Below are 13,312 nucleotides of genomic sequence, written 5' to 3' on the forward strand. Positions count from 1 at the left end.
CTCTGTACAGGATAATAAAGAGGTCCCTTGAAGGAAACAATCGTTTAAATGTATTTTCCAGCATGTCCAGTTGCTCCTAAAGCAAAAGAAAACCACTTTAAAATACTGTTAGCAATATACCCTTTAAAAAATGCAATTTGAAGTAGACCCTTGCACCTTTTGTTCCTCAGAAGATGAAACAATTGACCATCTATTTTTTAAATGTCCATATACAGATTTGTTTTGGTCTGATATTCCCAATTGGCTGTCATTAAAAATGGATTATATCCATCATAACCATCATTTAGTTCCACTGATATCATTTATTTTATAGACAAACCACAAACATTTCAGATACTGATCATCTTGTGATTATTCTGGATAAATATTACATTCATAATTGTGGGTGGAAAAGATGTACTCCATCTTTCACTGTGTTTACATATAGCTTTGCCAACTAATTTAAGACTAAAATAAATGGAAAACATATAGGTCCTTGCTCTGTCAATGTCTCCTACTTTGCTTATATGTGCTCCTTATTTGTTTACCTGGTTTTCGTTTGTTTGTTTTCATTATGTCACACGTATTGTTTTTCCGTTTCTTTTTTTTGTATTTATGTTGTAGCATCATATACACCATTTCTGCTAAATTTCATCTTTTGTTTTTTTTTTTACATCTATTCCTCGACTTTTTCTGTATATTTCATTGTGTTAAAAATACATTAAAAAGCTATATGAAACATATAGAAATTATATTGCATATGAATATACACACTACGGGGTGGTTTTAATGTTTATTTATGAGTAATGTATATGTGCTAATTCATTTATCATGAATACAACTCTGACGTGCTCTTACTTTGAAGGGGTCAGCTAACATCCGCTCGAGCCGCAGCCCTTTCCTGTTAGCTAACACACAGCTCTCATCTCACACCACGTTCAGCTACCTAACGTTATCTCTTTGATATATTTTCTCAGTCTACAGCACTTTGTCGACTGCTAACATGGCAGAGGCCATTCAAAAGAAATTGAAAGCGGAATTAGAAAAATATTCACAGATGCAGAAAGGTGAGTGTTAGCTAGCATAGCATGCTTTCTCATATGGTGCCATGTTGTGGCGAGCTAACTGACCATATTAGGACAGCTAGCTGTGTGTTAAATTAACTCGTTAGATATTTCCTGTATGTTTAGACTGTGGTTGCAACAATACTGCTGTCAAATTATTTAATACACAGATTAATGCCTCCACTCACTAATACCTGTCTTGTGTTTAGATGTTAGCAAGAGCATGTCAGCCAGACAGAAGCTGGAGACGCAGCTGACAGAGAACAACATTGTCAAGGAGGTAACGTTAACTAACATCACATTCTCCTTTATAAAACCTATTTTCTCTGCTAGTGTCAACACTTTAATTTTCTATATAGGAGTTTGCAGTATTAAATATATGATTTCTCTCTCTCTCTGTCTCTCCAGGAGCTTGATCTGCTGGACAGCACAAACACAGTTTATAAGCTTATTGGCCCAGTATTAGTGAAGCAAGACCTTGATGAGGCCAAAGCCACGGTCACAAAAAGGCTGGAGTACATCAACGGAGAGATGTAAGTCACTAACACTGAGGAATACCTTATAGTGGCAATGCCAGTAGTGCTACCTCCTACATAGGTTTGACTAGACAAGTGTAATTAATCTATAAGTCAGTGTGGTTTCAGTTGATGCGGGTCACTTATGATCAGACACCCTCAGTTTGCGTGTTGACAGAGTGCACATGCTTTGATAATGATGGAGGAGAAGAGAAAAGATTTTTCTCTGTAATTCAGTGTAGTCAGGGCTCATCACAGCTGATAGTAGTCACTGATTGAATGTTGATGTGTGAGAAGATGCAAAAAAGACCAAATTACAGTGCACAAGTTAAAGGAGCTGATGGGATCACATTTCACTGGAGTTGTACTTTGTATAATTCCATGTGACAAGTAAATGGTTAAATTAAACTGCATTGAGCTGTAGTAGCAGCATATTATTCCCTGACTGTGACATTTAATCTGGCACTGCAGCAGTTGTCCTAACTGACCCATGACAATTGGACTATTAAATAAGTTACTTTATAATTCCCGAAGGAGATGCTAGTGTTGTAGCATAATGTGCTCCCCTGTCAAATACTGTTTCCCCGCCTGTTAATGCATAGCACCCCCCCTCAGTGGTTAGGGTTAGGTTTAGGTGTAGGTAGGGGAAAACTCATTAGACAGGGAAACAGCCTTCAACACAACCTATCATGCAAATATTCAGCTGCTATGAGTCATCATTAGGCTTCTTCCCATGCCACCAGGTAAGCAGAAAAGAGTCTCCCAGTCGTGAAAAATGCCCACATGCTGTATGCACTTATCCTACGATTAATGCAAACCTGCTTCATACAGCTTCAGGTATTATGTCCTAAATCCAGGGCTCTGTCTTCCAGAGTTCACGTTTCTGTATTATAGCCCAGTCAGGCCTGTCCCATTTCAGACGCTCCTCCAGATGTGGCTGACGAATGCAGCTAACTTTTGCCTAAATGTTGAGGACAGTCATCCAGTTTCCCTGTTACTGAGCATTTAATGGAAATTTAATTTGTTTATGTTTACCAATAACGTAATAGACTTTTTGCAAGTCATCCATCATGTTTTTAAGCAAAAACTCACAAATTGGACACCAAACTTGACTATCATGGTGTGATGCACCCAGTGGTATTCACACTTTATTGGCTGTGACTTTAAAACTGTGAGAGTAATTATTATCATGGTTAAATATCACTGCTGTTACTGAAAAACATCTGTCTATATGTATCATTTTGTCATGGATCAGTGCACATTTATGACGTTGATCTGTTATGTACTCATGACATCTATTGCACATCTGTCCGTCCTGGAAGAGTGATCCCTCCTTTGGGCTTTATAAATAAAACTCAGTTAAATTTATTGAATAATATCAATGATTGTATGTAAAAATGTGTACACACAATTTGGTTATTTGTATTAATTCTGGTATTTCTTTAATTTTGTAAAATTAATCTTCCATTTTTCCCTTCGTTTGTTTTGTCCTGTTCACAGTCAAAGGTACGAGACACTCCTGAAAGACATGGAAAAGAAATCTGAACAGCATCGAGAAGTCTTGTCCAGTCTACAGCAGGAGTTTCAGAGAGCTCAGGGCCTGGCTGTTGGGAAAGTCTGACCAAGTGACTCAGCTGCATGCTGACACACACAGACACACATAGACATAAGTAGAATGGGTTAGTCATGATATAATGTAAACCGTCAACATAGGCTGAGTAAATTCTGCTTGTATCTTGCCATTAATTTGTTATTACACTGACGTTTCCCTTGTTAATAATAAACATGTTTTTCCATGAAAGGCCTCATTTTGTCTTTGAGTTTTAATTGTGTGAGCAGAGCCTCTCTGTGACTGATAGATCCCACCGAGCAGGCTCACTGTGTGCTTGTGTCTGTTGAACACTTGCTGTAATTACTGGGGCAGGCCGGTGGCCACCAGAGCAGATGTTGTGCAGTCACTGACCCGCCCACAGCTGCACCGGTGGAGAAAGCACAGCGGTGCAGCATTGTTCACATTAATGAATGTGCTTTGTCCCTCCCACCACCACCAGCAGAGGATTTAAGCAACATGAATAATAAAATACAAAGTCGTCTTTGGTCTCAGGAGACTAAATTTTAAAGTAAAAGTAAATTCCAGCTGAGATACCTAGTCTGGCTTTACATTTATGGTCGGAGGTAGCCTGTTTTTTAATAAACCTTTGCTGACTGACAAAGCCATTACAGGTTTTAATACACCAGTAGGCAAATATATTAATATATTTAAAAAAGAAAATGACAGTGTGACATTTGGGTGACATTTTGGCCTAATTATGGAGATTAGCCTACACAGCAGCATGCAAGCCTACAAGACAACACTGGATCAGAACAACAGCTTCATTTAACCTGCTTAAAAGAAGCTGTTGTTCTGATCCAGTGTTAACCTGCTTAAAACTAATATATGGCTATTCAAAATTTAAAACTATTTTTTTGTATAACGGTAATATATAGTACAGGCCAAAAGTTTGGACACACCTTCTCATTCAATGCGTTTTCTTTATTTTCATGACTATTTACATTGTAGATTCTCACTGAAGGCATCAAAACTATGAATGAACACATGTGGAGTTATGTACTTAACAAAAAAAGGTGAAATAACTGAAAACATGTTTTATATTCTAGTTTCTTCAAAATAGCCACCCTTTGCTCTGATTACTGCTTTGCACACTCTTGGCATTCTCTCCATGAGCTTCAAGAGGTAGTCACCTGAAATGGTTTTCCAACAGTCTTGAAGGAGTTCCCAGAGGTGTTAAGCACTTGTTGGCCCCTTTGCCTTCACTCTGCGGTCCAGCTCACCCCAAACCATCTCGTTTGGGTTCAGGTCCGGTGACTGTGGAGGCCAGGTCATCTGCCGCAGCACTCCATCACTCTCCTTCTTGGTCAAATAGCCCTTACACAGCCTGGAGGTGTTTGGGGTCATTGTCCTGTTGAAAAATAAATGATCGTCCAACTAAACGCAAACCGGATGGGATGGCATGTCGCTGCAGGATGCTGTGGTAGCCATGCTGGTTCAGTGTGCCTTCAATTTTGAGTAAATCCCCAACAGTGTCACCAGCAAAACACCCCCACACCATCACACCTCCTCCTCCATGCTTCACAGTGGGAACCAGGCATGTGGAATCCATCCGTTCACCTTTTCTGCGTCTCACAAAGACACGGCGGTTGGAACCAAAGATCTCAAATTTGGACTCATCAGACCAAAGCACAGATTTCCACTGGTCTAATGTCCATTCCTTGTGTTTCTTGGCCCAAACAAATCTCTTCTGCTTGTTGCCTCTCCTTAGCAGTGGTTTCCTAGCAGCTATTTGACCATGAAGGCCTGATTGGCGCAGTCTCCTCTTAACAGTTGTTCTAGAGATGGGTCTGCTGCTAGAACTCTGTGTGGCATTCATCTGGTCTCTGATCTGAGCTGCTGTTAACTTGCGATTTCTGAGGCTGGTGACTCGGATGAACTTATCCTCAGAAGCAGAGGTGACTCTTGGTCTTCCTTTCCTGGGTCGGTCCTCATGTGTGCCAGTTTCGTTGTAGCGCTTGATGGTTTTTGCGACTCCACTTGGGGACACATTTAAAGTTTTTGCAATTTTCCGGACTGACTGACCTTCATTTCTTAAAGTAATGATGGCCACTCGTTTTTCTTTAGTTAGCTGATTGGTTCTTGCCATAATATGAATTTTAACAGTTGTCCAATAGGGCTGTCGGCTGTGTATTAACCTGACTTCTGCACAACACAACTGATGGTCCCAACCCTATTGATAAAGCAAGAAATTCCACTAATTAACCCTGATAAGACACACCTGTGAAGTGGAAACCATTTCAGGTGACTACCTCTTGAAGCTCATCGAGAGAATGCCAAGAGTGTGCAAAGCAGTAATCAGAGCAAAGGGTGGCTATTTTGAAGAAACTAGAATATAAAACATGTTTTCAGTTATTTCACCTTTTTTTGTTAAGTACATAACTCCACATGTGTTCATTCATAGTTTTGATGCCTTCAGTGAGAATCTACAATGTAAATAGTCATGAAAATAAAGAAAACGCATTGAATGAGAAGGTGTGTCCAAACTTTTGGCCTGTACTGTATCTCTAGGCATCTTTGCTTACCTTTACATCATACAAGATTATATCATATTTTATAGCCTGGGTTGAATTTGGGCTTTAAATTCCGGACACATGGGCAGTAATAACACTGCGTCACAAATGGCTGTTTTCGTGCACGAGCCTGTAACATTTGGCACGTGGGTGGCAGCAGACCCATTAACACCTTTAGGTGTGGCGCTTTTATAATACCCAGTCCTCGGCTGTAACACCTGGCCACTGGTAGATGTAGGGGGGAACACAGGGGACACGTCCCCTTCAGAATATAGCGCACATGCATTGTCCCCTCCCAATAAAAACACGAGGGTAGCACAGGACTTTTATTTTGAAAAATAATACGTTTGATATAATGGATGTAGAAATTGGTGCATTGTAATTCACCAAAATGTTTTGGAGGGGACCCCCAAGCTACCATGTCATATGTGTCCCAACCTTATGTTGACACAATAAAACGAAACCTACGTCGTTAACTTGAACTTTAACTGCACATTTTCAAAAATATAGGCTATTACAATCTATAAAGTCAAAGTCAAATTGTTTGGTTTATCATTAACTCAACTTTAAATGACTCCAGAGGGTTTATGAGTGTAGCCTACAACAATAATTTCAAATAGAATCTGCTAGGTGCTCATGGTGTTATTTCAGGTCATAAGGTCAATAGGGGAAAAAGTGAAATTATCCCACTAACACGTTTTGACCAAGCATCAACAAACATTTAAGTGGCTTACAAATGGTATAAATGGGGTTATGGGGGTTATGATAGCGCCACCTCCTGGACACAAATTGGATTGCACTCCCTGACAGAAAAAATATTAAGTGATTTTATTTATAATGCAACTCCAAAATTATTTGCAGCATTTGATTAAAATATGGTGTGGCACTCATAGAAGTCTGACTGAAAATGGGACTGTCACTAAAAACACCTCTGAGACAAAATGAACTCATACATGACCCTAAATGATAAGATTTGGCATCATACATGGATCCAGCACTTGGGAGACTGTTGTGACAAAGTACTTGCCCTGTCTTTTGAGCAACTGAAGAGGAAATATGTGTTGCCCAGCAGGACCTTCTTCTGCTATCTTCAGTTAAGATCTTCTCTTAGAACCAGCCTGGACCCTGGAGTGACTTTACACATATTTACTGATGTGGAAAATACTGTTTCTTGAGGGAAATGTATACAAACGTATTTCTTCAATGTACTCTTTGCTGCTACTTGAGGGCCCAAAGCCAAGTTTGCACAAATCTAGAGTGAGATGGGGATCAGATCTGAACATAAGAACTGATGAACAGCCCTGGTCAGATACAAAACAGTTTGTTAGCTACTATTAATGCCTGGTACACACTGGTTCACGATAATCTCCTTCATCAGCTGAACCTCACCCCACAGAAATTCCATTAATTTAAACTTAATCTGTCAGAACTGTGCTTCAGGTGTGGTATAGAGGCACTGCGCCTGGCTTTGGATAAAGCTGAGGCCCTTTTGGAACAACTTTTGTGAGAAGTTGCCTTCCCATGAGCACTGCTTTCTGGGGACCTTCACAAGTGTCAGCAGATCTTTAACCAAGACCCAAATTAAATTTATGGAAATAGCTTTCTGTGTGGTCAGGAAATGCAAAGCAGTGACATGGAAATCTGATTCACCTCTCCTCCTCTTTGGAAATGAACAATTGTACTCCCACTGGAAAAGATCACATATAGTCTAACACCTTTCTCAAACTTTGGCAGCCTTATCTAAAATACATAGCTGCATCACTGACACTGCCATAGGGATGTCATCATTCAGCAAGAGACCTCTTTGAAGGATATCACAGTGTTGGTGTCGTGTACTTTCTCTCTGTGTTTCACTCTTTGTTTCCTTTTCCTTTTTCAGTTGGGCTTATATTGTAGTGGTGGGGGCTCTGCCTTTTGTGTTTTATGTTCTGTCATTTGTTAAAAAATGTGGAAATAAAGTTTTAAAAAAATGTCAGAGTGAACTTAACTGAGGTGTCGTTACGTTAACCGCAGTCATCATTGGTATGTTGTCGAGGCCAAAAGGTGATTCATCACTTTGCCTTTATTGTGTTTGTGCTGATGTGGTAAAAACCAACAGTTACAGAGCAGCTGCTGATTGAAATGTTCAGCAGTGTGGTGGTTTCTGAGGCCACACTTCCTCACTTCCTTGCCAGTGCAAGTCATACATTAAGTAAACAAGGTGGTGACCTTTACGTATAGGGTGGATTAGGGCAAGTCCTACTCATGTACTGTATTTCCACATGAAGCCAATACATTAGATCATCACCTTATATCATTATGAAATCCCTGAGGTATTTTCTTCTTAAATTATAAAGGATATATTTGGGATATTGTACTCAAAGGGAAAATGACATATACAACTTATACTGAACGAGGAGAACCAGAAGGGCGTAAGTAACATTTGACCAACTTTACAGGATAAATAGAAAATAAATAAATAAATGAAGGCCATACTTTTACTTAACTTTGAGCTTTGTTTATTGCATGTTATATTTAAAACTACATTTTTTCCCTGTGTTTTTACCGATTTCAATCACCTGGTCTGTTTATACAGTAAAAACCTCCTAACCTAACCTGGAAAAGTTAAGTTTCAGCTGGCTGAAATCTACCATCCTAAACTGGTAGATGCCACTAAATCCTGCACACTGCTCCTTTAATTTCCCGAATGCGTATTTTCTCAAATTAAATGATGTATTTTTATGACTGTCCCACATTCGTCAAAACCTGCTGTCCCACTTAAAACCTTTCCTAAAGTGGGGCGACTAATGATTGCTTGAAATAATAATAACAAATACAATTTCAGAACCCCAATGCAAAATTTGATACACAAAACATCACAAACATTATTTAATCACAGTTAGGAACGTTGTTTTACTTATGACAGATGTATATCCTTAACACTGATGTTGCCCAAATTCTGTCATTGACCTTTGAGTGGACTTGACGCCCCCATTTGTGACATTACATCCGCAAAATCATGTGATTTAATGACATGACACCCTTGCTTGGATGCAACAGCAATCATGTTCACTTTAATGTTGCAGAGGGAGACATATATGCAGTGGAGCTTATAGATGTCCCACATTAATCAGTGTGCCATGACACTAATCCAGCACAGATACATCCGCATTGGACTAATCCTTTAGTCATTTAATCATTTAGACAGATGCCTGCAGATGAAACTAATCTGATTCCAACTTTAATTGATTTACTTAGTCCCGTGGTCTTTTCTCTTCAGGGGGGTTTAAGCTTAAAGGCGCACAAAAGAGCATCCTGTCCAGAGATCAGCCCTGCGGGACTAACACCTGCTTTGATAGGCTAAAGGATGTTTTCTCGCAGGCTCTGAGTGAATGTGTGTATCCACCACTAAAGAGTTAAAGGATGATAAGCGAATGGGATTAAAATTAATTTAATTAATTAAATAAATATAGTCCCACATAGTCAAGAAAATATTCCATTGAAATATTTACAGATGTGCAATAATTAAAGGTACTTTGTTTCCTAATTTCCGACCCATATCTTTCGCAATAATGTTAAATCATCCGCAATGATACACACCATGTGTGTAATATTATCCTGTGCAATTAACTATCGTGTAGCCTATCTGTAAATTTATTTCTATTTATCACTCAGTCTCATTTTTCCTTTGCTCTGGGCTCTTGAGCTGCTGCAACAAATGAATATTCCACATATTTTCTTATCTAATCTTATCTGTTTATATGCACTGTGGAGCAAAAATTTGTTTGGGTATAAGTGCACTATAATTCCTAAGACTATAGACCTTATCAACAATCAATAATAATAAACTTAAAATAAGTAGGCGTATAACATGAACTGCCTGCTTGCACTCTGGTCCGTGGGATCTCTGGCACACAGGCTACTTAACCCACGATGGTGAACAATTATGAGTCCTCCAAGTGTCCATTCATGTGTTTATGTGCGGGAGCCTGTAGCTTTTACTGTGGTCTTTCATATGTAGAAAAACACACGACAGTGGCCATTAACACTGTCCACACTCTGCAGCCGTCAGACACTTTGATCCAATCCACAAAATCACTTCAGAGCCTCGAATTATGTTGTTATCAGACCCGACCCAGCTCATTGAAATAACCTGTTTAAACCTCCCACTGAAATCTAGATTCGGGTCTTTTCACATATTTATTTATCAGACTAATCAGATCAGTTACAACATATTCTCGCGAACTATAACACCACCAGGATCTGTGTGTGTGTTTTGTTATGATCCTGTGTTTATCACGCATTGGTCCAGCCTCCTCCATCACCAGAGAAACTGCTGCATGTAGTCTTTGCACTTTTAGCGACTCTTCCAGCAGTGTGATCTGTATCTGGAGATTTTGTGTACGTGGCGAAAAACAAGTTAACACCGGTCAGTCAGAAGGGAACTTAAAATATGTGTTCTGAATATGCCTACTGTGTAATACATTTAAACCCTTTATAATTAACAAAAAACTTCTAACAGTCTAACAGTCAAAATTGTTTTGATTGCACACCTTATTGATTAAATAATTCATATTAATTTAATAGAAATAGAAACTCTGGACTGAGTTGGGTCTGGACACATTTCCAGCAGGGCTTGAACGTGTGCAAATTGCATGCTCCCACACTTGAAGCAGTCTGCTGCTGGACAGTGTGTGAATGGCCACTCTACTGTACTTCTCTACATTTGAAAAACTGTACTTAAGATCATAGCAGCAACATGCTCTCCACCATCAACATGTCAATAGACCGCTGTTTCATAACTGTTGTCCAACCCGGATAAAGTATGTGCTAACTGTCCTGTGGATGTTCCTCTTCTCTAGCCAAGTACAAGCTATTAAGCTATTCACACAGTGAATGGGCCACTCCAATGATCTGGAATGATCAGGAAGTTGTGCTTTATTGGAAATGGAAACAAGAGAATTCATCAAGCACAATCAGGAAAACAATTCATCATATCTCTATTATGTACAATATGTACTCAGAGCAAAGCAAAAATGAAAAGCACATCTGCTGGAGTGGTCACCAGCCAAAACAGATGACGCGAATTTTACGCACGCGTAAAATGCATTTTATTTTTTTAAGTTACAGCTAAAAAAATCTTTCATAAGTATAACTAAGATCAAAAAATAAAAAAAGCGTGCAAAACAGCAAATCTTAAAGGAAAAACGCCTCATGGGGCATGAAAATATCTTCACTGTACACATGAATCCAAGCTGTACAACAAAATACATATTTACACAGCTAAAATCTAAAATAAACATCTGTGTCCAAGAGTCAGTCACTGCGGCCAGGGCCTCCACACTGGATCAGTGATGTGCGTGCAGGCTGCCGTAGAGGAGAGCAGCTCCCTGGTGTCACAGTGAAGGCCAGTCCTCTGGGTGAGGTATGGGTGAGAGATCCCGTGCTGGCGATGACGGTGGGACAGATGCTGGGGAGACAGAGCAACCTGTGCCCTGTGGATGTGTCCGGGAGATGAAGGGTGTGTCTGGGGCCCAGGAAGCGCAAGAGAAGCCTGAACTGTGTCCCCACCGGCCTCCTCTGACCCCTGGCTCTTGCTGGCTATGAAGTGGCTGACCCTCAGCAGACAGGACCTCATGCCGTCATGGTAGTTGTGCTGGCGGGCGGAGGCTGGTCTCTGCTCCCTGGACAGGACTCTCCTCACGGCCCGGTGACCCTTCTCCACCTCCTTCTCTGTCTTAAGGAAATGGACCACACTCTCTAGGATCTCTGCCTTCTCCACCTTTGGATTCTTCAGATTCTAAATTGAGAAATGGAGAGTCACTCACTAAACCAGCCTGATATATTACAACAATCAAACTCAAATAAAAGCATGGCGCATGATCATACCTCATAGTGAGTGTTATCCAGCATCAGGAGTCGTATTGTCTCCAGACTGTGGTTGATCCGCTCCCGTCTGCGTTTCTCCATCACAGGCTTGGAGACCTTGGGGTTAAAGGGTACAATATTCTCATAGTTAATACCATGAACCGCATTTAAGACAACTTTTACTTTAGAGATTGGTTACAGGAGTCATAAAACAGCAGTTTACCCTTCTCACGGTCCTCTGTCTGGGAGACTCGGGGGAAGAAAAAGACTTCATGCTGAAAGTGGACTCGTGTCAGTCTGTCCTTGCCGTGAATCCAAAACTGAAAATGGCACGCTCGTGGCCTCCTTCCAACTTTGTTGATACCCCTGCAGATAGCCACGCCCCTGCTGCGTCACACGCCTTTCATTCAGCGAGCAGCACGCGGCCTTGACAATGGAGAACATTTGGATGTATTTAAACTGATCCTCCTCTTTTCACTTCTTTTCACATTCACACAAAATTAAAGTGTAGTATAAAATAAAGGGGGTGTGCCATGTGGTCTGTCAGCGGATATAATGTGGTTTCTAAGTCTGTTAAAGGGCAAATTCACCCAAATCATAAAGCACAGCCTGCCTGACTTAAAGTTAGTGGTTTGAAGAAGTATAGCTTCAGTCTGACAGGTGAAGATCTCAGTCTCACTGGAACTACTTTATACTGCATAACACTGAAACTTTTCAGACAAGGGGGTTGCTTGAGTGTGACTTCTTCTTCTTTGTATTTTGAACCCTGAATAACTAGCAGGAAATACACAACCCTCCATACAACATAAATTATTTATTAGATTTTAAGAACATACCATGATGTTTAAAAGTTGAAAAAAAGCCTCAGTATTTCACTCTTTTCATACATGCTGATTAGTTAGTGCAAAGGTATTTTTGCCCAAAATTTAGATGAGACATATAAAGTGAATCTGATGAAATATCACTATTTTAAGCTCTGATTTTTCTTTTCCTGACTGAGGCATTCTTCACAGAAAATTGAAAATACAATCATAATTTCTGGCTATTTCTAAAGAAAACACGCCTTCCAAATACAAAATGCAACCATTTAAATATGTATGCCCTCCACAGCCAAAATAAAAAACAGAAGTCCCTCCCCAGTGTCATTTGACATGCTTCCCCCATGTTTGCACCACCCCTCCCCCCTCATGAATAGTGAACACTCCCTTATGGTTTTATCACGGCAGTATATAGAGTGAAATTCCACTGCACATGTTTTTATATATATATGTAATGAAATATAGATGCAACTGGGATGGAAGTCATTTCTGTTTATTCAGATTCAGATCCACTTTATTATCCCACACAATATTTGTTTGGTCCAGGCATGAAGGTACCATAAAATCCACAGTAGAATATTACATACACAGTAAGATCACTACATAAGACACACTGGATCACATCAAGGGAAAATAAACAATGAAGTCACATTTAAGCCAAATTAGAAGGTGAAAGTGACCAGGTAAAAGATCTTCTCATTAAGCTGCATGTTACAGCTACAGGCTGATGATGGCTTGAGGAGTAAAACACTTCTTGAGCATTGATTTGAAACCATCCTTACCCTCCACATATCTCAAAGTAGGACCTGGCCTTGTGTTGTAGAGCCAAACTGCCCGAATCACACCTAAACAAACGCGTGTGCTGTTTGAAGGAGTGTGTTTGTCTTTACTGGGTGTGGCTATACACACTTCGCTTTAAGGAGCCTGGACAAAATCTGTGCAGGAACAGCTGCATGTTTAAAGTGTA

At 40.0% G+C, this 13,312-nt stretch overlaps 2 protein-coding genes across 2 annotated transcripts; one reads left to right on the top strand and one right to left on the bottom strand.

The window, feature by feature from the left end:
• Nucleotides 1-846: 846 nt before the first annotated feature.
• pfdn6 (prefoldin subunit 6) lies at nt 847-3,359 on the top strand. The gene is made up of 4 exons (XM_033632819.2): nt 847-1,046; nt 1,253-1,323; nt 1,452-1,576; nt 3,059-3,359. The coding sequence occupies exons 1-4, from the start codon at nt 983-985 to the stop codon at nt 3,177-3,179; spliced, it is 381 nt and encodes a 126-aa protein (XP_033488710.1). The 5' UTR covers nt 847-982; the 3' UTR covers nt 3,180-3,359.
• A 7,220-nt stretch (nt 3,360-10,579) lies between these two features.
• Nucleotides 10,580-11,887, bottom strand: her5 (hairy-related 5). Its single transcript, XM_033633842.1, has 3 exons — nt 11,751-11,887; nt 11,549-11,644; nt 10,580-11,459 (listed from the first exon to the last, which is right to left on the bottom strand). Exons 1-3 carry the CDS (start codon nt 11,799-11,801, stop codon nt 10,980-10,982), a joined length of 627 nt encoding a protein of 208 aa, XP_033489733.1. The 5' UTR covers nt 11,802-11,887; the 3' UTR covers nt 10,580-10,979.
• Between the last annotated feature and the right edge of the window lie 1,425 nt (nt 11,888-13,312).

This window comes from Epinephelus lanceolatus, chromosome 7 (assembly GCF_041903045.1).
Source record: "Epinephelus lanceolatus isolate andai-2023 chromosome 7, ASM4190304v1, whole genome shotgun sequence".
In the NCBI taxonomy this organism is placed as follows: Eukaryota; Metazoa; Chordata; class Actinopteri; order Perciformes; family Serranidae; genus Epinephelus; species Epinephelus lanceolatus.

What these genes read in the sequence shown, in the direction of transcription:
- her5 (XM_033633842.1), bottom strand. Translation starts at nt 11,801, where the DNA reads ATGAAGTCTTTTTCTTCCCCCGAGTCTCCCAGACAGAGGACCGTGAGA. An exon ending in GACAGAGGACCGTGAGAAGG is followed by an intron (nt 11,645 to 11,750) that starts GTAAACTGCTGT and finishes TTTAACCCCAAG; the next exon opens with GTCTCCAAGCCTGTGATGGA. An exon ending in TGGATAACACTCACTATGAG is followed by an intron (nt 11,460 to 11,548) that starts GTATGATCATGC and finishes TTCTCAATTTAG; the next exon opens with AATCTGAAGAATCCAAAGGT.
- pfdn6 (XM_033632819.2), top strand. Translation starts at nt 983, where the DNA reads ATGGCAGAGGCCATTCAAAAGAAATTGAAAGCGGAATTAGAAAAATAT. An exon ending in ATATTCACAGATGCAGAAAG is followed by an intron (nt 1,047 to 1,252) that starts GTGAGTGTTAGC and finishes TCTTGTGTTTAG; the next exon opens with ATGTTAGCAAGAGCATGTCA. An exon ending in GAGTACATCAACGGAGAGAT is followed by an intron (nt 1,577 to 3,058) that starts GTAAGTCACTAA and finishes TCCTGTTCACAG; the next exon opens with TCAAAGGTACGAGACACTCC.